Source organism: Pagrus pagrus (genome assembly GCF_965226575.1).
Source record: "Pagrus pagrus genome assembly, chromosome: 8".
NCBI lineage: Eukaryota > Metazoa > Chordata > Actinopteri > Spariformes > Sparidae > Pagrus > Pagrus pagrus.
Window position 1 is genome coordinate 13,833,005 of NC_140192.1, and position 25,133 is coordinate 13,858,137.

A 25,133-nucleotide genomic window follows, 5' to 3' on the forward strand; every position below is an offset into this window, starting at 1 on the left:
CCTGCACTGCTTTTTAGCTTCCTTCCATTCATTTCACAACTGGAACCGTTGAATCCTGTAAACATGGAGAAATATTTTATCCATGAAGTGACACCTCCATTGGTTTTAGTTGTCATTCACCTGTAGCAATATTTATTACAAAAAACAGGCAGACAGAAGTTGAAATCACCATATTAGCAGACTGCTGTATCTTATACGTGATCTCATCTTGGGCACATGGCATGGCGGCCCCCGTCAATAGGCAGGTTGACTCCAGTAATGAAGCTAGCGGCGTCGGATGCCAGGAAGGCGATGCTGTGGGCCACTTCCTCCACCTCCCCTGGGCGACCGAGGGCATGGGTCTGCTTACACTTTGCAAGAAACTGGTGGTGGATAAAGATTTACAGAATGAACCTAAGGATATTTTGGGCGTGTGTTTACCTTTATTCAATGTATTTATTCAACATGTCCAACACTCATGTACAAAACCTCTGAAGGAAAAAAAAAAAGTTTTAATGGCACCATAAAGTATTGACATATTTTACCTGGGCATACTGATCCTCATCTAGTCCTGCTCTCTTGTGGACATCGGTGACGATCACACCAGGGCTGAAGAAATGCAGCAGACGCAAAGATACATAATATTGAAACAACTGACATCACGCTCTCTAAATTACAAATTCATAGTGTGTTTTACCTTAATGAATAATGTATACAACACTCACCAGACAGAGTTCACTCGGACTTGCTTACACGCCAGTTCTGAAACAAAAGTCATGTTATTTACATTGTGAACTTTTACAATGATGAACGTGCAGTATGTGAGGAAAAATGGCACACTCACCAAGTGCAATACAACGTGTGAACTGATCAATGGCCGACTTGGACATGCAGTATGCCAGCACACCGGGGAACTACAGAGAAAAAAACTGTGAGGCACAATTCTTGTGAAGACATGTAGTGGAACATTTGTTGGCCAGGTCATTAATACCCACTGATCTCTGTCCATTGATGCTAGATACATTGACGATGGAGCCTTTGGTCTTGATCAGGTGGGGCACGCAGAGTTGAGTCAGGTGGTATACAGACCTTGAAAATGAACACCATAACAGCCATGGGACATATGCCGGCTACTGTGCCCTCAGCACTAACATGTCTCTATGAGGTCACGATATCAGGTGAAATCCTACCTGACATTGATGTTCATGACCTTGTCGTACTGAGCCAGGTCTGTCGCCTCGATGCTGCCCATGGCCAAGATACCGGCACTGTTGACCAGGACGTCCAGCCGGCCGAATTTGGCGATAGTTTGCTCCACTGTCTTCTTTACCGTCTCCTCATCAGTGAGGTCTCCAGGAACAAGCAAAGGCTAAACACATTCAGTGTTTCATTATGTTCAGACAGGTCATAGTACAAAACACATACTGTGTTAAAGGCAGTAATGTTGGATGATAAAGTACGGTTGTTTGCATGTCTTTAAATCCCACTCTATATCACCTACATGTACTTACATCTGTTTACATTCATGTTGCATATGCCCAAATGGCTTAACACAAATTAAAGTTAAATTTAAATATGCTTCATTTACAAAAGAAATGTTGAAAACAAAAATGCTATTTGCTCATCCCACAATGCACCACGGCTACTTATTGATTACATATTAAGGCAAAATTTTAACTTTCAACTTTGAAACTGGATGCTGTCACGCCAAACCCCATTCAAAAAAATACAGATTTAAAGTGCATTTAAGGTTCCCTTAGTATTCAGACGTATCCTGCTCCACAAAGAGCTGTTTTTTCAGTGTCGGCATGTCTCTACTCCAGTTATGTAAACCACACAGTGTCCTCAGTATGAGTTACCTCAGCAGCTCCACAGTCGGTGCACTGTTGGGCTATTTTGGTGAGGTTTTCCACGTCGCGGCCGTTCAGAGCCAGCAGAGCTCCGAGTTTGGCGAACAGGACGCTCGTACCTGCCCCGATGCCCGAGCTGGCCCCCGTTATCAGAGCCACTTTGCCCTTCAGTGAAGACACCTAAATACACACACACAAGTCTATCAGCTGTTCACGCTGTGCCTCACCATCAATAAATTAACCGATTTGAATTGAGATTAGTTTATTTTGGTTCAATCTGTAAAAGTAATACAGCGCTGAAAATACAAGGAAGCAACGTGAAATCACGTGCAAGAAAGTAAACTTACTTTAAACGCATCGCTTGTTGCCATTTCTGTGTTGTTTGTGCTAGAGCGTGTGCTTCGTCCACGAGTGATGACGCAGTTTGACGCGTCAGGTCCTGCTCTGTAGTTCGTACATGACCACAACACTACTCCTCCTCTAAACCTCTAAGCAGAACATATGAATATGAATACAAAATAAGTATTTTTGCATGCAGAAAATGTTAAAAACCAGGTCAAACACATGAATTATAAAAGTTTTATTTGACAAAGAAAATGCAATTTATTTACACAGACCTTAAAAAAAAGATGAGTCTGAATGAAGACGAATTGGTGTTGAATGACCTGTACCTCGTCATTACAAAGACTTAGTTGCATCTAACAGTTTCTTAAAATTTACAATCATATGCAGCTAGAAACTGGAGAAAGCATGCTCCCACTCCCTGAACAGTGATCAAGGTGACAAATGACATTTAGATTCTGAGTTATACCCATTTTGAAATGCTGGTATACATAATTTTGTGAAGAAAACTCAGCATTTATCCACTTAAGTTATGCACTTTAACTTCGGCAATGTAAAATATTGTCCACATCTGTGTCAAAGGTCTATCTGCATATTCGAAGAGGAAGTCGTCTATCCAGCAAAAGGGTTGGCATGAATGGTCACATCCTTTATTCGGGTTTCAGTCAGCGGTCGGAACGTCTTTTCATTGACGGGCAGTTTCTCCAGTTCATCCACTGTTTCCAGGCCATCGATAATCCTACACGTTGAAGAGAGCAAGGTGTCAGCTGCAATGCTATCATCACGTCCATCTCACATAACACCCATTTATTGATATACAGGTTGCTTACTTTCCAAACACTGTGTACTTCATGTCCAGATGGGGCTGTTTGGCATATGTGATGAAAAACTGGGAGCCATTTGTGTTGGGGCCATTGTTTGCCATAGAGACCACACCTCGTACATTATGCTGAAATAAAAAAAAACAGAACACAAAAGTGACAATGTTACATCCTGATCCACCGTGATACATTTAGTGAAACTTCTTCCAGATGTAGCCGAAACAAGCCCAGAGTCAAGCTGGTACTCACTTTGAGGTGTTCGCTGTACTCATCTTCAAATTTGCGGCCCCATATACTTGTTCCTCCTTTACCTGTGCCTATATTGTGCGATGAAAACAAAACAGGGAGTGAGAATGTGAGTTGTGACATTTCAGTAGATGCAGCAGGGGCATCAACAATCCCGCACCTGTAGGATCTCCAGTCTGAACCATGAAACCTTTAATGTTTCGATGGAAGTTGCAGCCGTTGTAGAAACCACTGGCACACAGCGCAAGGAAATTCTGTAGAAGTAAAAAATATGTTAGGATATTCTATAAAACTGTTGGACAAATGTGTACATCTACATTTAAGTTTTTTAAAAATGACTGTAGCTCTATTATCAGAGAGGGTGCCACAAAGTATTAGAAAAAAACTGCAAAATTTATGCTTATACACACAACTTAAATTAATTCCCGTTTGGAAATGAACGGAAACCAGCCCCCTGAAGAACTGGACCGTGTAACGTTGAAGTTACGTTACCTAGTTTACTGTAGTGTAACGTTACTCACCTCACATGCTCTCGGTGTGCGCTCACAAAACAATTCAATTTTAATTTCTCCTAGATCTGTGTGAAGGGTAACAGCCTGTGAAATTAACAAGAGACAGAAAGCCATAAAATCGTCAAACGGTACATTTTAAGAGGCTCACGAATGGCTATTCATTACCGTTTCCTACCTAGCTTAACTTAGCTTATTATCCAGACTGTTAAAACAAGCTAGTTCTTGTTACAAACAGGAAGTTTGGGAACTGGCTCCGAACAAGCGTATCCGTATGTTATCACCGTATAAGTTAATAGCTTTTTAAACTGTTATGTTATTTTCACAATGATACTAATGTACTAGAAATTTCTATAACACAATTTACCATTTTGAACGTCGCGTCTGTGAACGAGTGTGTCGGAGAAACATGTCCGTGTCGGTGCAGGAGCTCAGCGCTCAATGGTTCCGCAAGGAATTTACGGTAATTTAGAAAGAGCACATTCATAGCTTTAATAAAGTGACATAGGACTGTATATTTTAAAAATAATTTTAAAATTAAAAAAATGTAAAACTATTTGTCATCCATAAAGATGCCATATAAGGATAATCAGTCTTTAAATGATTTGTATGATTTTGTCATAAGCCTCAAAGTGTTTAATTATTTATGTAGTTGTCGTTTTGTTTTTGTCTTTTCTTTTCTACTGATTTGGTTTTGTGAAACAATACAGATGTATGTATGACATATATACAATAACTACATGCATATGACTGGAGACATTTCACAACATGCAACACATAGGCACGAAACTGAAAGATGGATGTCTTAAAACTGGATCTTGATACAGGGACTGTCTTAAGAATGGGGCCTCAACATTAAATAACAATACAGGATGCACTTTCAGGCCTTCATGATGTTAGATGATATTGTGCATTAGTGTATCATAATCCAGAATAACAAACTTTGAAAACGGCAACTGGAGTTTAACTTTAAGTGGCCTTGTATTAAAAGAGACAGTCCCATAACCAGACAGCCTGTGGGTTTGTCTAAAATGCCACGTACAGGGCTTATAAATAGTTTTCAAATAATATGATTAACATTATGACTAATATCTAATATGTTATCTGGGCAGGTAACAGGTTCTCTAGCCAACGCAGAAATGTAACAGAGAACCGAGTCATTCACAACATTAAAAAAGGCGCTCAACACAAATTTGGTCGAACAAATTTATTTTATTTTACCTCTAGTGGATGGTGTGCAGGAGAGGATGGGACACGTGTTCAAACAGAATACTCACTGTCACATCATTCATGTCAATACTGATGCACTGATGATTTCCTTACTAATGAAAAAGTTTTGGCAACCAAATCAAATTTGTACATCACCTGTGACCGGTTTTGAGTCTGGAGAAAAAGAAATGTACCCAAACTTAACGAATGAGGAGAAAGAACGAAGATGAACATCGAGGGGTGAGAAAGTCTCATCACGCCAACACACACACACACACACACACACACACACACACACACACACACACAAATAACACTCCCACACACACACACACACACACACACACACACACACTTCATCTGTGCTATTCACAATGAAAACACAACTGAGAAACAACACAGCTCAATTTATACATCATCATTGAGGAAAAATGCAGAATCAAGGTTAAACAGAGTGGTTTCTTTAAAAACACAAACACATTTTGTTTTAAACCAGCAGTCGATATTAAATACACCAAACTAGAAAATAATGTATAGAAATGCATATAAAACTGTAACTGTATAAAACAACTGTTTAAATTAATAAAAATACCAGGTGTAATAAAAAAATAGGCAATCAACTCAAAAAAGAAGTGAGTACTAGCTGGCTTCCTGAGAAATTTAGTTGTATTGTAATAATACTAATAGCTGTCAAAATGAAAAAAAAAGAGAAAAAAGTCAAAGGATAAAAAAATGCAGGAAAATGCAGAAAGCAAAGAGAATAACACTATGAGACCAAAAGCTAATTTAGTTACTGATAGCACATTACTAGCAACCTACACTATTTATGTTTTATTGTACTGACCATTTAACTTTCAGTGCTCAACATTTGACACAAGGTGTTCTCAAGTCACTCTTAATTAGTTAATAGTTGATTGTCTTAATTGGAGGAGTATTGCTGAGGTGTCATTTAGGATGTTCCAGCTGGGACTTAAAGGACCAACATTAATCAATTTGAACTAAGACCATTTAAATCTCATGGCTGGCAGTCATTCAGTTGAACCTTCCCATTTCGGAGAACATAGAAAACATGTGTTGTATACGTCAAGTTGTATACCATGATTTGCATTTACCTAAATGTAACTTGTGGGAGAGGTGCTGTAGTGCAAAAGCATTCTCTAGGACCAAAACAATCACCTCTAATCTAGTTAACTTCTCACCATCACCTTAGTAAAAATTAATGTGACAAAAGGAATGCCCATGCACATTAGAAAACTACATCACGACTAACCTTTACATAGTTTAAATAAAGGCAATATTGCACAATATAGCATAGTTAAACATGTTACTGAAATAAATGTACATAGCTTAAACTATTTCTATACTTTTTAACCCAGTTCCTGTACTGTGTATTGCTACTTCTCCAAGTTTTCTTTGCAGTTAGGTTTATCAAGACATAAACAGATATTTTATATCAACACCAGCACCCCTATTGTGTGTTGTGCTCTGTTAGAGCTGTGCATTGATTTTGAATTCCACAATTTTAGCATCGTGCAGCTTATTGTGGCAAAACACAAGGGCAGAACAGTCACTCGCAGGCAAAACGTTTTTAACAATCCCTCACAAATGAACACACTTTGAAAGCTGCGAAATAAATGACGATTAAATGACCTGACATGTATGGAGGCCCATTTGCGACAGAAAAAAGAAAATAAACATTTATAATAATACAAATTCTCACATTTCCTACACAAGATAGAATTTGTAATGCCTGGTAGGTTTAAAACCAGAACATGGCTGTGAGATTTAACTATCACATAGATAATTCCTTAAATTAAAATTAGATATTACTTTGTAATTTGTTTTTGAGATTGAAAAAAAATAATGATTTCTATAATTTTGTATTTTTTAATCCCCTGGCATGGAGGGGTTTCCATAAGAGGTGAGTGTATGTGGCACAAATAAACCCCCACACAAACAAAAAAAGAAATCCATCACACAATTAAACAAAACCACTTTCATGCCCAAACTGAGCTTGTGTCACTTCAATAATCAAAATCTAAACCCAGCTGCTACATTTCTAGGTCACTTTTACAAATCAAACTGAAACAGATTTTTTTTTTACTGGTTAACTTAAATCAAAATGTTCATACCCCTCTTACTTTAACACTCTAAAGAAAATGTCAGCAGTGCACATCAACACTGATAAAGAGAGTTAAAGCTGCACTAAAGTAGAGGTCTAATAAAATACAGTTAATCACAGCCAATTTGACAAAGTGAAGCTCTAACAGAAAATAACGTATCATTAATCACAGATGGTATAGACACCATATTTCTCTTTAATTTGCCCAAATCTAATTACTGGTGTCAAGTTGGGTCAATTGTGAAAAGTACACAGGAAGTGAGGACATGAAACATTAGAGCAAAACATAAAACAATCAGCAGACCTGTCCTGTTACTCCCATTAGAATTTGGGGTTGGGTAGTCTAGTGCAGATTTAAAGACATTTATCTGCATAAAAATCATAATCAAGGGTATAATGACTTGTTCTAAACTGCACAGATGCCACAACAAAAACAGAAACAGTACATAACACAGAAGGAGTTATTTTAAGGCAACTGACAAGAAAGTCATGGCTCTTCTGAAAAAAAAAAAAAAAAAAAAAAAAAGCCTCATTATCTTTCTTGCCAATGACAAATTAATTTATAGTAACCACCATTTTTCTTTCCATTAACTGGAATGTTGCTTTATAGATTAAAAAAGCTTTAAGCCTTTTTTCAAATTTGAATTTCAGAAATGTGTCAGAAATTGCCATATATGGCCAAAATTACAATACAGCTATTTAAATATTTTTAGATTGGAGATGTAATCTCACACTACCCAATTGAAGGTAGAAACATATTAATTAATGTATTAATTAATAAACAATGTTATGGTAACAAACTGAAATAAACACAAGGCCTGGTGCTTAGAAAACCTAACTGAAGAAACGTCTTGTTTTTTTACTTGTCATTTGCAGACAATATCACTCCACTTTCAGGACATGAGAGCAGACCAGTGCTTACTACATATGCACCACAAAAAGGGTCAGAAACCAATCTAGTGTTATGTACGTTTTAGACATATTACCAATGCTTTGAGGCTCAATTTCAATGTCAAAACACTATTATCCTGCATAAACTTGACTCAGACATGATTCATCTCATTCAAAACCTTCTCAGCATTTTCCCCAGATTTGTTCATTTTGTTCTGTGCAATTCATTACAAACAAACAATGCAGATGCAGCATGATCATAAAATAGATTAGAATAGAATTCCCAGTGATAGTATACTGGCAGTAAGGAGTTGGGTATCTTCGTGCTGATAACATGCTTCACAGATGTAATCGTACGAGGCAGATGTTTTGTAATACTCATACACTTGGTAGCATACGGTGGAAAAACTGCCTTTCCTCAAGCACAGCTGGTGGTCAAACACAATACCAATCTTACCCGAGGAAAAGGAATTCACTCTGCCAAACTGGTTCCCCACTTTCTTGTCTGATAGTACATGTTTTGCTGCTACCAAGACTCAGGCCAACCAAGGACAACCTTTCTGCAGGACTTGTACAACTAACAGTCACAGTCACACTATCATTAGTTATTCTGGATTACTTACTTTCATGATTTTCCAATGAATTTCAAAACAAGTACACAAGCCATTTCCGCCATTGTCATCCCTCTTCAGCAGAAAGGCAATGACCACCAGAGATGCTAACATGACTGTGCAGTTTGTTTGTGATTGTTAATATCATTCCCTATACACAAATAGAGCATTCGGTAATATAATCAGATCACTTGTCAAATATTTTGAGTGAACATCTCTGCATATTTCTTTCTGAAAGAAAATAGAAAATGAGAGTTACAACCTCTGTCCTGTCACAATTTCTTGATTAATGTTATGACCGGATTAGGAATTTACTAAAACTTAAAATAAGTGGAACAAGTGATGGTTGCAGTTTGACAATGCATACACAGCAATTAAAAATGGAGAGGTCTTTGAGATCTCCTTGCTATCTCATTTGTAAATCTAACAATACTGGACAGATTATTTTCATAATGTATTCTATCATTAGACCTGCTGTTTAAGTTATTGTGAGCAGTAAAACTTTGTTCAAGTTCTTTTCTGTCTTTAGCAAAGTTGGTCTGCAGTTTTACATTTTTAAACTTCACCACAACCACGAAGCATAAAATGTAAACACACACTGCTGATCACAATTGCAATGCTACATTATTGCTAAAAAGCATCGTTACTGGGTTGTAATGGTAGGCCTGAGAAGTTGTTTGTAAAAGATGGAAAACCGACTGCACACTTAAGACTCAAGAGAACAACCTGAAACCATCAGTAATTTGGTTCTGCCAAACTGACTCTTGTTCATGATACCCATCCTTACTGACAGTACACTGCAGCAGGACTACTGCCTGCTTCAACAAGCTCTTGCAGACAGAACAGGCGTTCTCGCCTGTGTCTGAGCCCAGTTGTATAATATCCGTTTTCACTCACAGCCACAGTCCTGTTCAAGCTTGTTCTTTGTCAATTTTCCATAACTGTTCCTTGACCTCCGTGGGCAGGGTGTTGAAAAGGTCCTCCTCTACCACGAGACCGGTTCTCTTTAGCTGTCGGCACTCGCCCAGCTCTACGGGCAGACACTCCAGCCGGTTTCCTCTCAGCTCTAGTTGTGTCAGCCCGGTCAGCTCTCCAAACCGTGATGGCAGAGACTGCAGGCAATTGTTCCCCAAGTTCAAAGTGCGAAGCTTCTTGCACTGGAACAGCTCATTAGGCAGGCCCTCAATCTTCATTTTCAAGGTGTGTGTGGGGAGGTTAACGGGAGAGAAGCAAAGCAGAATAACAATGTTTAAGTTTTCAGCAGCATACAAATGGCTGCAAACAATATAGAAAGAAATATTGCAATGTATGTGTGCGATCAACAAAAATTTAAAAGTGATTATTCAAGTACTCACCCTGTTGGCTGTCACAGCCAGGTACTGAAGATTCTGTAGGAAGCCAATGTCTGTAGGGATATAGGTCAGGTTGTTATGGCTCAGGTCCAGGAAGCGCAGCTTGCGGCAATAAAACAATTGGCTGGGGATCTTCTCAATCTTGTTTCTGTTCAGGTACAGTTTCTCCATGTTGGTCAGGGTGCCGATCTGGATGGGAATATAGGCGATCTGGTTGTACCAGAGCTTAAGGCAGACCAGCCGATGAAGGTGCTGGAAGCTGATGATTTCCTCGATGGTCTTCAGGTTGTTGTCCTTCAGATCAATCTCCTGCAAGTTGTGCAAACTGAAGATTGAGTGCGGTATACGCTCTAGATCACAGCGAATGAGCTCCAGTTCAGTCAGGTTCACCATCTTCTTCAGGCTGTTGAGCACCATTAGCTTGGTGCCTTCATTATTGACGGAAAGCTTCTGGAGGTGCATGCCCACATCTGTCACCACTTGAGGTAGCTTGGTGAGATTGCTCTTCAGACGAAGAACTTTGAGCCTCTTGAGCTCCCGGAGACCATCAATGACAATGTAACGGTTGTTCTCCGCGCTCAGATTCCCTGTAAGATGAAGCTCACTCAGGTTCTTCAAACTGTAGATCCATAAGGGAATCTCTTTGATGTCAGTGAACTTGATGTGCAGAGACTTTAAGTTCTCACGCAAAAAAGCCAGTGCAGGAGCTTCGATTTTGGCTGGCGTGTGGTAGAGCCACATCTCCCGCAGGTTGACAAGCTGGGCGATGATCGGGGGGATGGTGACGTCAGGGATAAGCTCCAGTTTAAGAACCTCCAGCTCCATCAGGTCAAATACTGTGTCTGGTATGCCACTCAGCATGAAAAGGTGTAACTCCAACTTCTCCTGAGAGTTCTTCGTAATCCTCTGCCTGAGCTTGTCCAGTGTCCACTCATTGTTGAGATTGAGCTGCCTCAGCTTATTCTCGCTTACTTCTGAGAGGAACACAGCAAAGCGTTTTGAGTACAGAGGGTCATACTGATCGATCATGTGCATCATGAATGCAAAGTCGTTCTTCACATCGGGTATGTCACTGTAGCTGCTCTCTTCCCGTATCGACTCAAAGGAGTACTTCTTCAGAGAGCGCCGGAGCATCCAGCAAAGTGTGTACATGCAGATCAAACCATACACCACCACTAAGCTAATGTAGAAACAGGCCAAAATTTTAAAAAGTGTAGCCAGTGGGTGAGCACAACGGTACACGCTGTAACCTGTCAGGCTCTCTATATTTACCGAACAGTCGACACTGAATTTAATATCGTGCACGTAATACCCTGTATAGCAGATTATCAAAATAAACTTGATGACTTTGATGATAGTCTGACGGATGTACAGTCTGTACACAATGTCTCCTTCTTCAACGTGTATACGGAACTTTTTTACTTTTTCAAACAGGGCTTTCGCCTGTTCGCCCTCTTTCTTGTCCAAAACCCCGGTTTCTGTTCTATCTACAATGCCCTGCTCAAAGCGTGTCTTTGTCCTTTGGAGCATAGGAACACTTGCTTCAACATCCTCACTGATAACAGACTCCTTGTGGTCCATTGAGCCATTCATTTTCATTGGTTTTGGGTCGCTCTCTTCAACCACAGTCTCCGACAGTGCCCTAGTTGTCCATGGGGAGTCGAAGCATTTCAGCAAGATGGATACAAAGTGCTCTAGTTTGGAACTTGTCCGTGGGAACTTGAACCAAAAGTTGCTGCAAGCTAGGAAAATAAGCGTGTGAAGTAATACTAGGTAAGGAAAATACTTGGCAAACCAGTGCAACCTATTCTCATAGCACACAGCATCCACATAGTTGTACTGGTGGCGGTCCAGATCATACTGGATCCCTTTGGGCTCCAAGAACAACGATGTGGCCAGGGTAGAATTGAAGTTCTTCTTGCAGGTCTGATTGACTACCCATTTGCAGGGCAGGCAGATCATCTTGTCCTGAGTGACCTGCAGCGTCCCCCCAAACACAGAAATCATAAGCATAACAATGGAGATGTAGTCCGTGAATACATCCCACCATGGTTTCAGGATGCGGTAGGCTGGCTGTGTGTCCACAAAGTACCGCAGCTCAGTGATGGGAATCATGGTTTATCTGTGGAAAAAGAGTTCAGGACATGATCATGAGACAGAGATAAACTGAATTAAATAACTTTGTTAAAACATCAAGACACTGCAGAAATGGCTTTCTACAAAATCCCCCTAATGCCTGAATAGCCTTTACCTCAACCACAACACAATAGCAAGATGACAAATCACTACTAGAATGCTAACTAACAAGGTCATACATCTGAACATTGCAGACGGTTAATTTGAAGGCTGTCAGGAGTAATGAAATAAAGATTCATGCTTGTGACAAAGAATTGCCTGATTGACTCCACTGAGTGGGCTACCATATTATCGATTTAACTTTTGTTAAACAGACTCAATTAATCTTGCTTTCTAAAATAGTACCACACTGGACATAGTGTTTCAAATGTTTTGGCCAAATGATCAGCAATCAATGGAATCTTAAGGTAATTTATCTGCAATTTATTTTAGTCCCTACAAGATTTAAGTGGTTGTTGAAGCAAATGAAAAAAAAGACAATGAGGCAGCTGCCTTGAAAGTCTATCCAGGCTATAAACAAAATAAATGACTAAATTAACAGAACAATCACTTCGGATAGACTTAATCAAGAAAAACCTTTGTGCCCGATTTTCATTGGGAGAGCACTGTAATTAGCAGGGTTGCACTGATCCCACTTTTCCTCATCTAATTCTGATTATACCACTGAAACTAAGTACTTCAAACTGTATCAAGTACTGTGATACTTTGAAAATATGAAATAAGGAAAAACTGAAAAGTTGTGAAAACTAAAAGTTATAAAGAATTAGAAACATAGATCAGTCATTATTATGAAATATCCTGTGAGTCAGTAATGGTGCTGATACTGTTGTTCGAGGGTGTTATAGATGCAACCCCACTAACCTGGACTAGAGAAGGGTGATATAACATGCTGTTAGACATTATACACTCAGGTATTAAAGTTGTTGGATTAGCCCAAACCACAAATTCCTGCATGATTATGTAATCCATTACCAATTTTAATGTATGTTTCAGAAAAAGTATTAGATAATGATATTATGAAATAAAATTACACATACTGTGAAATAGGACCTTATCAATATTTACTGTCTCTAATTAGGAGTAAATCTTGTATGTAACCACGACACCTCATCTCTACATCAGGCACACAGGCTGGAAGACCCTCGTAAGTTATTACTTCAACAAAAAACACACATGAGAAATATTTGCTCGTGATGACAGATAAAAATGTTCGTAATACACTTAAAAAAAAAGGTTCTACTTACAGATCTGAAAGCACAAAACTCCATACCTAAACAGTCAAGAGCAATCCACAACTACTCCTGGATAAAACCACCCAAATCAACCTCTAGCCTTGTGTGAGTGTGACACACCCAGCATGTAAGCTTGAGAAGTCACTCTTCTAAAGATGATGTTCCGTTTTGGCTTGTTTAACCCAAACAACACGACCGCCAGAGGAGCCACCTTGCTCGGCTGCTCTCTATTCTTAGCCATTTCCGTTAATAATACCCAGAGTATTGTCTGCGGGGGCCTTGAGAAGCACCTCCCTTGACCTTCAGGAGGAGATCCTGTTTACCTTATAGGAGCCGCTGTCTCCAACCAGTGTCTCTCTGGAATACTCCACCGTCACCTTTTGCAACCCCACCGCCCCCAAAAACCCACACCTACACATACACAACAAGTGTCGGGGCTGGGCATTCATCAGAGCTTGTACTTTGTTAGGAAGCTGTAAAGGCGAGGAGTCAAGACGTCTAGTCTGATCCTCAGCCAAATAAGCATATTTGGACTCGCTCCAGTTCAGAGGAACTTTTGCACACATAATAACCATTCCAGTGTAGCAGCCTGGATTGGGTAGATGATGGATCAGCAGCAAGTACACTCAGTAAATAAAATACTCACCAGTTTGGATGTGTTATCTGTGCTCCAGTGCCTGATGATGTCCCTGGTGGACAAGCCACTCTCTGTGTATCCAGAACTCTTCATGGACCACTGCCTCTCTCATCGCCATGGGGTTGAATTGAAAACCTGACAGAGATATTGGCAGATAGAAATGTGGTTTCAGCTTTTTTCTAGCATACTCGGGAGTGATATACTTTACCAATGCGTCAAGAAAGTTATCTGAATGCGTCCTACTGCTCCAAGTTATGTTTAAACAACAATACTTTCTAACAAACGACGTTTGCCTTGACGGGTTTTGGTAATATAATACATCGTGCCAGATATGGTTCGTGTTGTCAGATCCATGTGGTAATTAAGATGACCGTACCCACTATACATCTGTCACCGCTCGTCACGTTAGCATGAGATGTCTTTGTCATCTCGCTAGGTAGCTGAGCAAGCGCTCCTGAACATAAAGTTTGTTAAAACTTGCTGTTTCATTATATCTACGACTAAATAATGACACACACTGTATTTATGTAAGTACAACGATATCTGACAGCAAGCTGCATACTAACACCGACCACAGAGAAGCACAATTTTCGGTGTTAAGCACGTTAGCGAACTAGGCTAGGCTGCTGTTAGCTAGTGCGCTAACCTAGCTAACTACATACTGACCACCGGCTCTCTCTGTCATCGGGAAGTTTACATCCTATCAAACGCTGAACTTAATGACAGTGCTACACTGCTAACATGTATTAAAACTACTACGATATTCAACTTACGACGCTCGATGTGCTGCGATTTAATCCAACTCTACTTTAATATCAATAGTTGCTAACAAATCGCGTTCATTGTTGCTAGCAGCTCAGCTTGCTAGCTGTTGTTTTCCCCAGCACCTCCGGAGCAGTTACACCGCCAGGCCGACGGGTGTCAGTGTGGTGCATGCATGAAAACGTAGAAGAAGAACGCACTTCCGCTCCCTTCTCTGGAGGAGAGATGTTCGTGTTATGACAGTAAGGAGCCTCCTTGATGTGTTTGATTGAACCCACAACAGTATTGAACTGTGTATTTGAATAGCGGAAATGTTGACATTAAACTCTCTGCGGATTTTGTGCTCATCCCGGGCTTCACTGCGCCCAAACGGGCTCATGACGACGAACCGAGAGTCTGTTTATAAAGCTGTTACATGTTCAGCACATTGCATGTCTGCCAGCTTCCCCAAGAAGGACACATGGCACCACACAACGATCTTCAAAGCACTGGGAAAGGAAAGAGGGACATTTTATTATACCAGCCTAGTTCGTTCACCCAGGAACTACTGTACAGGTCAAGTCAAACTGAACTGCTGGAAATGCAAACAGCCTCTTGACAAAGCGCCTGCATTCTTCTGCATGTCATGCAAAGTAGTCCAGCCCTCTGATGAAGGGACATCCTTCTTCAAAATTATGGATTGGTGAGATTTATTTATTTTTACCTAATTTACTCATTATCTAACTCATGACAATTGTATCTACAAGTCAGTATGTGAGCAAAAAAAAATCCATGTTACCATGTGTTGCCTCTTTTCAGTGACTACACATTCACATTGGACACACAAAAGCTGCAGAAAAGATACTTGCAGCTCCAGCGAACTCTACATCCAGACAACTTCAGCCAAAAATCTGTGGTAGGGACGGAAATGTAATGGGGATTAGTTGAGTAACATGGTGTATGAGTCAGCTGAGGCTGGCCTATCTATTAGTGCAAGTGTGACACAGGAAATGGGGTTTGACCCAGTGTCCCTATTACGCCACTTCTCTGTGCATTTGTGTTTTGTTTGTGTGATTCATTGTGATTTTGCCAAGGGAATAACTCCGGACAAAGTTTAAAAATGGGTCTGTAACAAGACACGGCAAACTTTGGTCCTTGTTTGTAAGGCAGCTTTGCATATATTAAGCTATTGAGCAAATGAGGTCAGAGCAAGTCGGAGGAATCAAAAGCTAAACAACTGAAAAGATGAAAGAGAGGAGGAAAGACAAGTGGAAAACGTGCAAAAAAAGGAAACGGGGGGGTGAATGATATTTTCTCTCAGAAAAAGCACAAGTGTGTCTAATGACATTAAAAATGTCTCAGTTGCCAGTATCTCAAGAGGCGCTTCCAGCAAGCCAGTATACACAATACCATTATACTATTGTGTCATATCATGCCAAGTCGGCCTGACGTCAGAACTTTCCCAGTTCCTATCACGGATTTTCTTTCTGGAGAAATTCATATAAAAACTTTGATTAAACTCAAAAGCAAAAATCCTATAGCTGTACTCAAAATACTTTTTAAGAGGTTTGACCCTCTGAGCTAAATCTGTGTATTCTAAGCCTCACCACTGGCTTATTTTCACTGCACATTACAGCATGTAATGACTTGGTTTGTTGCATACGAGATGATGTCATCTTGTTCCCTGTGTCTGTCAATGAACCAAGCTCAGTCTTTAACTTAATGAAATATATAATTTCCAAGTGAGCGAGTCTAAATGATCTCACTACCACATCAAACTGCTTCATGATGAAATTAATTATAATTGCACTCTTTAAATGCTTCTGGTTAGACTGCAGTCCAATTTCAATAGTCCTCCCAAAACTGTTTTAGGTCGGATTAGCCAGGACTTGCTGTATGGTTTTCTAATACTACTAGTTGATGTCAGAAATTAGTTCACCTCATCTATTATGCAACTAACCAAACCTTTTATAAGCTGTAACATTCCTGAACCCAAAGAATAGGGCTCAAAAGGGAATCACACATTGACAGATATCCACTGCTCTGAAGCTAGATATTTTTGTGATTACTGTAAAATCTGCAACAACTATTTTAATGAATGAATACTTGTTGGGACCAAACTTCAAAGTTTGTCACTCAAAAAGAATTTGGGAGTACAGCTATAGGATTTTGCCAAGTCCCATGAATTAAATAGAAGTTTTCACATTCATTTTTAAGACAATCCATGACATGAACTGGGAGGGCCTGGGTGAGTCGGTATGGAATGACTCATTAAATACACCCATGCTTTTCCTGCGATGGCGTGTCGAGATGTCTACTGTGAAAAACAACTTACTGGCCATTTGAAACTTAGAAAATTGCAAAGAGGGAAAAAGAAAGCAGGCAAATGACTCCCTTTTAAATAATAAAGAACAAAGTAGAGATATAACAAGTGTTAAAAACGCTTCACAAGAATGAAATGCCAAAGGTGCAGAACAAATAAAGTTTAGTAGACAAATCGAATGGTAGGTTTTAAGTGTATCAAAGTCGTTCCAAGTTAATTGCATGGCATCTATGCCACTAACAGCTGAATTAACTTGCAGAGTTGTTACGTAAGAAATACTGGCTAACATGCCTCAATTAAGCCATGCAATTAAAGCTGAAATCCAAATTTAGGCTTAAAGGTGTATTTGGGCAGTAGAGAAAAATTAAGTAGTGTAAATTTTTACCCCCAAAACACCCGGCAAAATTAGGTATAAGCCCGAGCTAATGACTATTGTCTTTATTAATTTCTTAATCAAGGTCATAAAATGTAAACCTATATTTTGCCAACAAACATAAAATGTTAGTGACTCCAGCTGACAGAAAAAGGTTTACCTGAAAAGTTACCTGAACTGTAATTTTAAAGGGGCACTCCATTTATGTCAGTTACAAGTTGTCAACAGTTTTATGAAAACTGTTGTTAAATGTCTTCTGTGGCTCTGGAGGAGCTTTGTCAAGTCAGAGAAAATAACCAAGGTTATGCCATAGTGATGTCATCAGAGTTATTTCATTTTACAGGCTACAAGAACAGAAGGCCCGTGTTGCCAAGCGGGGAGTCGAGTTTCAAGACACGGGTGTTTACCAAGCAGGGAGAGTGCCATCAAGTTGCATTGTGGGAAAATGTAGGATGCAGTAGGGACTTAAAGTCAGGACGTCTCAGCCTCTGCTGCTTTTTAGGAATCGTATAAAATGTCATCAGTAAAATGCACACAGCAGACTCATGGTGATGGCTTATAATTAAAGAAAGGAAGGAAAGAAATCCAATTCTGGTTTGTCCACTTGTCTTGTGATGGAGTGATCAACCTGCTCTGAAGGAAATGAATTTGGTCTTCACCTTTGATTTATCACTTCTCATAGAGTGTGCACTTTACTAACGGCAGAATTGTGTGTGGAAAAGTTGGTCTCACGCACTTGGTAAATCACATACAGCCCAAAGCACAGTCAGGTTGACAGGACAGTTAGGCCAATATTTTACATAAAAGCCTCGAGTAGTGCAGCTTTAAAAACGTCCGTAAAGAATTAAGACTTGCCCCAATGCTGCCGAGGAGCTTAAAGCACAAGTTGTTTATAGGTTATTTCACAAAGTGGTAAACAATCGACAAAATTTTCACATTATTCAGTTTCCCCCCCGTGGATCATTAAAAAAAAATCGCACAGCAGTTAAGAAGAGTAAGCGTAATGAGTACAAGGTGGTGCGGGGGTGTGTTGCTTCGCACGTAATTTATTCTGTACACTCAGGTGGAAAAGCACAATGCAGAATGTTGTCATCATATGGTGTGAAAGCTAAACTCATATTCATCAGACTGTGAGAGAGGAAGGGTAACCTAAATGCTTTCTTCACACGGAGCCTGTCCAATATTGTACCGACTGTGTTTTATTTATCAGCACCTCTGGCCATTTTTTCTTAATTAGACATCTTCCAGCCTCAGGGGTCTTCATCATATATAGAAAACTCATTACTTATACAAGGCTACAAGGCAGCCACCTACTGCACTGGTTGTTATTACAGAAACAGCTCCACACGATGGGCCCATGGGCCAGAGCTTGAGACTATTGATTTTCACAAGAGCTGACAGACCTGATAGCTGCAAAATGTACTCGGATCTGCCAACCATTTCCAAGATATTTTCCTCCCCGGCTTATTTCCACACATCTGTCGTGTCAGACTTACACCTGCATCCCTTGAAGGGTCCCAAACTGCTTGACTACAAAAGAGTAGCTGTATGTCATACACCTAATTGTCAGTATCACCAAGGATTCAGTGTTTCAGAAACAGACAGCGGTATAGATTGGGGTGGCAAGGTGTAAACTAGCTCAGATGTTATTACCTTTTGTAACAGATTGACTTGTAACTCCAGATAATGTGAATATTTGCTGTTCCAAATGCACAGTATGCCAATTAAAAACAGCAATTATATATTTTCTTACCTTTTTTAAATGAATGCATTTGCCCTTATATGAATAAAAATTAACAGAACCTTCTTTTGCAGAAAGAACAGGAGTATTCAGAAATGCAGTCGGCACTTGTGAACAAAGCATACAAGACTCTGCTTAAGCCTTTGAGTCGAGGTCTTTATATGGTGAGTTTGAAATCCCTGACTAAACTTCTAATGAATAGTTTATTTTAATAACTGCGAGCCTTGTCTGTCTGATCACTTGTTCTTAAACATCTCCACCATCTGAGAGCAAAGAGTAGTGACATGCATTTAAAGGAGCAGCCGGGTTTCACGATCTCCCATCCTGTGTTTCAGCTGGAGCTGGAGGGGATGCCTATAGAAGAGGGCACCAACTCCAGCGCTGATTCGGAGTTTCTAATGGAGCTGATGGAGATCAATGAAGCCCTTGATGAAGCACAGACTCCAGAAGCGGCCAATAGGATCGGCCAAGACACAAAAGGTAAACGAATATGTCTGTTCTATTTATTGAGTGGAAGTCTGGTTGATTGATTTGAGCTGATTGTTGGTCATAAACTAGCACTGGAGGACGAGAGTATGTGCCTGGCTAATTGGCGCTGGCACACTATCCGTCTTAGGCAAAAAAATAATAATATTAAGAAAGAAAAAAAATCTCTATTTGACAGTTTCATAGACTGAATCAATGTGACGTCGAGCTGATAACATTTACTTCCAGATAAGTCTGACTCGGTGGATGTAGACTGTAGGTATAAGCCTGCCATTGCATTCTACTCCCTTCTTCTACCTGTGTGTTACTGTATTCAAAAACCCTGTTGGAAAAGGAAACAACAACAACCCCTTAGCTACATGTTGATGAAGGTTCTCAGTCATCCAGGTCATGGTAAAAAGTGGAGGGGAGTTGTTTTACAGTCGTTAACGACTCTGTAAGGACACTCCCACACAGAGTGTTAAAGCCGGCAACTCCCCTCCATTTAGTTAGAGCTAGACTCTTAAGACTCTTGGATGAGAGGCGAAACGTCTTCAAGAAACTGAAACAAGTCCACTTGCCTACGATACAGCACTAAGAATAACCTCTTGGCTAACAATCTACACGCTGAATATGGCAAGCTAGTCTAACACCAAACTGATCGCTAACTGTATGGATGTGGGGCCACCCTCGCTGCATATTGGGTTTAGCCCCGCCCAAGACAATTGCGATTGGTTTAGAGAAATACAAACAAGCCAGAGAGGTTTTGTTCTCCCCGATACCAGAATAATAATTGGTACAGCCAAACCTTTTGTCCAGTCCTGGGAGATAGGTCTGGCAATGAGAGACTACTTCCAAGTAGACAACTGGCGGTTGATTTGCATTGGAGAGATATGTGAAATCGGCCAACTTGTTTATTTCTGTAGTAATTTCTGTAACGTTAATAGTTGAACACGTAATCCAACCTATCTTATGTTTCTGCTGTGCTTATTTTATGAACTGTGATGCTTTGCTAGCGTCTTCTATAAGTTATACCCAACAGCAAATCTCACTTGTTGGAATGGTGCCATTCCTACCAATGAAAACTACTATAAAGAAAGACATTCACACAATGGCAATGCATTGAACGGATAATGCAAAACATAAATAGTAGCAAAAATGGGATGTGATTTCATGAAAATCTTAAAAAGCAGTGCATGACAAGGTTGAAAACTTCAGACCAATGACTGACGCATGCACAACATATTTATCTCTGTGTATACAGTCTGTTTGGTTTGTGTGTCAACACAACATGTGTGATTATGTGTTTTTTCTAATGTGATTTGTTGAACCGGAACTCGTCTCCTCCTCGCTTATAGGGAAGCTGGCAGACTTGACAAAGGAGATAGACGCTGCCCTGCTCAAAGGTATTCAGCCGTTGCATTGAAACACTTTCTGCTCTTCCCACTCACTGTTTTGTTTGTATTGTGATCTTTGCTGAAACATTTGCTTTAAGTCGCTCAGTGAGTCATTGATTGAACTTCCTTTTGCACTCTCTCTCTCTTTTTCTTTATTTTTTATCAGGAGATCTTCAGACTGCAAAAGCACTGCTTGCCCAAATGAAATACTATGCAAACATCGAGGAGAAAGTGAAGGAGAAACTTTCTGATTTAATGTAACTTTTAGCTCCACATTGTGTCACTTCATATTTTTACCCACTTTTAAAAAGTTTTGCACAGAAGCGCACAAATTATTGCACATTTGTTTTGGGCTCATGTAAATGTATTGCTCAAGTTGAATAATAAAACTTTACTTTTAATCCATAATACACAACTGAATTAATGGTGATTTGTACTTAATCTGCTTTTTTCTGATTAAAAGCTGTATACCGCCAGATATGAGGGTCTAATTTGATGCATACAGTATCCCCTCTGAATTCCACTAATTCCACAAGCCTAATCATATCCACTTGTACCCAATGCATCATTAAATATGACAGAGATCTATAACAGGCTCTGATTAAAATGGTGCTCAGAGTGTTTATATGATTACCCTGCCTATCAGTTCAGCATTTGTCATGTGGGACTCACACACAGACGCAGGGCTCTCACTCAGTTCCTCGGGTTACCTTTAGGTGGAGACATAACACCTTGACAGTCATCATGCAGGGAAACAGTACATGTTGTATGAAGTGGATGTGAGACCAGTAGGAAGTCCTTTATGGAGGGAGACAGCCTATTGAATTATTAATGGTGGCTTCATATGTAGCATCAATGCTATGGTAATAAGGAATGCCCCACTGAATGATAATCACTTGATGAGCCAAAGATCTGTGATCTGTGTAATTTCTAGCTCATAAATTGATGTACATTGACCCCTGTACATCTATGCCTGCAGCGCACTGATGGGGGCAACAGAATGTAAATTCATCAATTTCCCTCTTTAATGTTTCACGTTTTTTTTTTTCAATATGATGTTATGACGATATGAAAAATATGTAATAATCTGTAATTACTTTGCAAATTGGAGTTTCGGTCACATCGTGGCTTTTGATCCGAGAAACTGATACAGGTGTAATCGCACTGAAATATGGGAGGCGTCGCTCAATCTGATAGCAGAAAGTGAACGATCAGATCATATGTCATATGAAAAATGTTATTTGACACACACTAGCATCGCATCCTAAACCGTTTTGTGTTTATTAGTGGCTTTACAATGACACTCTTTTCTGTGCCCCAGAGCCCTGCTGGAAGATCCCGCTGTAACACATCCTGACTGGTTGTTTATTAACTCTGGAACAACAATGTCATGTGTCTGAAGCTGTTTAAGGTTTTTTTGCCACGGAGAAGCAGTTTCCTTAATACACATGGATAGACAGCGAATTAAACAGGGCTTCTCCCGCCACAAGGAGACTAACAGGCCTATTCATTATTCATGTCGCAATCGGAAGGCATCTATGGCGCCTTTAAATTAATGAGAAAATGTGATCGACCAACGCTGAAGACGCTGCTGTCTCCCAGAACTCTTTGAAATTGAGTTTGAAAGAGACGAAAGGCAGGGGGTAAAAAAAAAACTCACTACAGCTGGGCTGTGAAATTGACTTGGATGGGAAAGCTTGGCAAAATGAACTAGGTACATGGGACCACCATGGAATGAGTTAGGTCAGCATCAGGCACACTACACACTTTACTGCTACTGCCAGAGTGTTTACTTAGATTTACTGGTCATGGTTCACTGGGTTATTTCAAATATTCTAAACAAGTCTACATGACCCAGTATGAGGGCTTCCTCTTAGTTATGTTAGTTACTGCAGCAGTTCGACAGTTTGGGAAATAAGCTTGCTCAAATTCTTGTTGAGAGTTAGATGAGAAGAACAATAGCACTCTCATATCTGTCTGCTAAATGTGAAGCTAGAGCCTTTGCTATAACTTCCAGAGAAACACCAGAAAACACTGATGATATGTGAGAGAGCGAGGAAGAAAGTCTTGTTCCTTGGAAATACTGGTTGTTTAACAGTGAGGATAACAACTCCCATGATCCCACGGTATGTCACGACATCATCAAACTCCATCTTTTGTTTTCAGTGAGGGACTCCTGGCAGCAGAAATGACGCACTGTGGGTTAAGTTCATGCAAGTGTATGCTTCTGTTACCTTGGAGCAAAAGCAAGCTGGCTGGTTTCCCTTTGTTCATGCTAAGCTAAGCTAACCAGCTGCAGGCTGTAGCTTCACATTTGATGCATGTCAAACTCTCGGCAAGAAAGCGATCAAGCGTGTTTCCCAAAATATCAAATCATTCCTGTAACACAGTGGGGATAATAATGAGACTGTCTGCATGCATTAATACCTAAATATTTATTTTCATTTATTTGGAATTTTGTAATAAATGGGGCTTATTTTGTTTTTCATTTTTCATAGCATCCAGAAGAGTCCCTTTGTATTAAAGATGTTGTTTTCTTGCAACCCAACCTGAGACCTGTGAAAAATCAAATTATTTGAGGAATAATGGGTAACCGTGCAACTTAAAACATCAGTGGAGAACAATCTTACCTGGATTAAAGTGTCTAAATAAGCCCCCAACAACGTGACTAACAGTGCGTGTCATAATTGCAGTATATTAATCACCTCCATATGGCCTAAACATAAATACCATAATAAGATTAATGTGTTTTCGTGACCCACGTCTTAATCATAATGTTCTCTTAGTCACATTAAGACTGAGATTATAGACTATTTGGCTCATAATGATGGAGTACAAACACAATCCAAACTTCAGCTGTGGATACAAACACAGCTGATGAAAGGTCTGATTGACGAAGGTCTAAACCGATGGAGAATGACTCACTGGTGCTGAGCAGCAGTCTGTATGATCCTCGCCCCTCCGCTCGGCTGCTGTGTGACTCAGCTGTGTGTCAGCCCCGTCATCCCACAGACACCTCAAACCTGCCGTGTGTGCTCGTGTCTCACCAGGTGGTAATGGAATTATAATCTACCTCCATAAGGCTTTCTTTCCGCCCCTTAATCCACGTTTTTATATTGTTTGCCTCATCGCATAACCAAGCCGTGTCTTTGCCGCTCCATAAAGCTCCTGAACTGTTGGCCTACTTTGAAACCTATTGCTCTCTGAATGTTTTCACTCCCGCTTTCCTTTTCTTAGTTTTGAATGTGCCTTGATATGGTTTCTAGTCTGAGCACAGCCATGCATATTGGTGACACTTTGTCCCATATGTATGTCTGCTAACGTGATCCAATGAACGTATTGGAAAATAGAAGCCGGCAGCATGAAACAAATGCTGCTATTTGTCTGTGGGTAAGCACTCATCCATTTTCTCGCAGATTGTCTTCACCTTCTGCTTATCGTAAACATCTTATCGTCACCTTTAATGGGGAATCAGTTCATTAAAACTATGGATGTGACATCTCAAGCACTCCAGATTGCTTTGTTGTTTTCCCTCATTGAATGTAATTATGAGTCAAATCAAAACACACTTGGACAATAACCGCCTTTCTTCTCGGCTGCATGTTTGTGTGGGTAATTCCCTGAGGTGCGAGCCTCTCCTCTGAGCTTTTGATATAGGCCCTGCTGAGAGGTTTCTGGGGGAATCAAAAGGCCTTTGCATTTAGACACAGCATGTTTGTGTGTTTGTGCACACGTGATTGTAGAACTAAGAGCAGCCAAATCTTCAAATCCCTTTGACTTCTCAGAATGGGTAATCGTCCCATTAAAAAAAGCACTTATCAAGTAATCCGTATTATCAGTTTCCTTTCTGTGAGCCCGCTAAATTGTGTTGCTGTATGTTCCAAGATTTACAGAAGATGGCAGGTTTTTCCTTTCATTATTCAAATCAGTCTGATTTTTAAAGTGTGCCACTGGTGAATATTAGGTCTCTCTTGTTTGCTAGCAAAACAAAGTCATGATCCAGCTACTTGTTATGGGTGTGCAAATGGGGTCACTATTGTAACTTTCTCTACTAAATTTTTAAGGATGGAGAAGGTGTACAGAAAAACCCAATTTCCACTGCAGAGCTTGTGCAGGAAAACGTGTTTCAAACTTAACTGGGTCTTGATTTTCCACA

At 40.0% G+C, this 25,133-nt stretch overlaps 4 protein-coding genes across 4 annotated transcripts; 1 reads left to right on the forward strand and 3 right to left on the reverse strand.

The window, feature by feature from the left end:
* Positions 1 to 155: 155 nt before the first annotated feature.
* On the reverse strand, positions 156 to 2,258 carry LOC311261040 (3-oxoacyl-[acyl-carrier-protein] reductase FabG). The gene is made up of 8 exons (XM_084359393.1): positions 2,177 to 2,258; positions 1,839 to 2,009; positions 1,170 to 1,348; positions 975 to 1,068; positions 824 to 893; positions 705 to 741; positions 525 to 588; positions 156 to 362 (listed from the first exon to the last, which is right to left on the reverse strand). Exons 1-8 carry the CDS (start codon positions 2,198 to 2,200, stop codon positions 204 to 206), a joined length of 798 nt encoding a protein of 265 aa, XP_084215519.1. The 5' UTR covers positions 2,201 to 2,258; the 3' UTR covers positions 156 to 203.
* Positions 2,259 to 2,394: 136 nt separating this feature from the next.
* ppil3 (peptidylprolyl isomerase (cyclophilin)-like 3) lies at positions 2,395 to 4,191 on the reverse strand. Its single transcript, XM_084359703.1, has 6 exons — positions 4,115 to 4,191; positions 3,760 to 3,834; positions 3,399 to 3,492; positions 3,242 to 3,309; positions 3,002 to 3,120; positions 2,395 to 2,910 (listed from the first exon to the last, which is right to left on the reverse strand). Exons 1-6 carry the CDS (start codon positions 4,115 to 4,117, stop codon positions 2,784 to 2,786), a joined length of 486 nt encoding a protein of 161 aa, XP_084215829.1. The 5' UTR covers positions 4,118 to 4,191; the 3' UTR covers positions 2,395 to 2,783.
* Positions 4,192 to 7,256: 3,065 nt separating this feature from the next.
* Positions 7,257 to 14,823, reverse strand: lrrc8ab (leucine rich repeat containing 8 VRAC subunit Ab). The gene is made up of 4 exons (XM_084358996.1): positions 14,711 to 14,823; positions 13,947 to 14,072; positions 9,936 to 12,054; positions 7,257 to 9,767 (listed from the first exon to the last, which is right to left on the reverse strand). Exons 3-4 carry the CDS (start codon positions 12,045 to 12,047, stop codon positions 9,492 to 9,494), a joined length of 2,388 nt encoding a protein of 795 aa, XP_084215122.1. The 5' UTR covers positions 12,048 to 12,054; positions 13,947 to 14,072; positions 14,711 to 14,823; the 3' UTR covers positions 7,257 to 9,491.
* An 86-nt stretch (positions 14,824 to 14,909) lies between these two features.
* hscb (HscB mitochondrial iron-sulfur cluster cochaperone) lies at positions 14,910 to 21,455 on the forward strand. Its single transcript, XM_084358997.1, has 6 exons — positions 14,910 to 15,381; positions 15,498 to 15,594; positions 19,190 to 19,279; positions 19,451 to 19,595; positions 20,939 to 20,986; positions 21,144 to 21,455. Exons 1-6 carry the CDS (start codon positions 15,011 to 15,013, stop codon positions 21,236 to 21,238), a joined length of 846 nt encoding a protein of 281 aa, XP_084215123.1. The 5' UTR covers positions 14,910 to 15,010; the 3' UTR covers positions 21,239 to 21,455.
* Positions 21,456 to 25,133: the final 3,678 nt, after the last annotated feature.

Coding starts and splice junctions, on each gene's coding strand:
- lrrc8ab (XM_084358996.1), bottom strand. CDS start 12,047: ATGATTCCCATCACTGAGCTGCGGTACTTTGTGGACACACAGCCAGCC. Junction 9,768..9,935: donor TGGCTGTGACAGCCAACAGG/GTGAGTACTTGA, acceptor TTGAAAATGAAG/ATTGAGGGCCTGCCTAATGA.
- LOC311261040 (XM_084359393.1), bottom strand. CDS start 2,200: ATGGCAACAAGCGATGCGTTTAAA. Junction 2,010..2,176: donor CAACAAGCGATGCGTTTAAA/GTAAGTTTACTT, acceptor GTGTGTATTTAG/GTGTCTTCACTGAAGGGCAA. Junction 1,349..1,838: donor CCGACTGTGGAGCTGCTGAG/GTAACTCATACT, acceptor GAATGTGTTTAG/CCTTTGCTTGTTCCTGGAGA.
- hscb (XM_084358997.1), top strand. CDS start 15,011: ATGTTGACATTAAACTCTCTGCGGATTTTGTGCTCATCCCGGGCTTCA. Junction 15,382..15,497: donor TTCTTCAAAATTATGGATTG/GTGAGATTTATT, acceptor GCCTCTTTTCAG/TGACTACACATTCACATTGG. Junction 15,595..19,189: donor ACTTCAGCCAAAAATCTGTG/GTAGGGACGGAA, acceptor CTTCTTTTGCAG/AAAGAACAGGAGTATTCAGA.
- ppil3 (XM_084359703.1), bottom strand. Junction 3,493..3,759: donor GCACACCGAGAGCATGTGAG/GTGAGTAACGTT, acceptor TTACTTCTACAG/AATTTCCTTGCGCTGTGTGC. Junction 3,310..3,398: donor TCAGACTGGAGATCCTACAG/GTGCGGGATTGT, acceptor CGCACAATATAG/GCACAGGTAAAGGAGGAACA.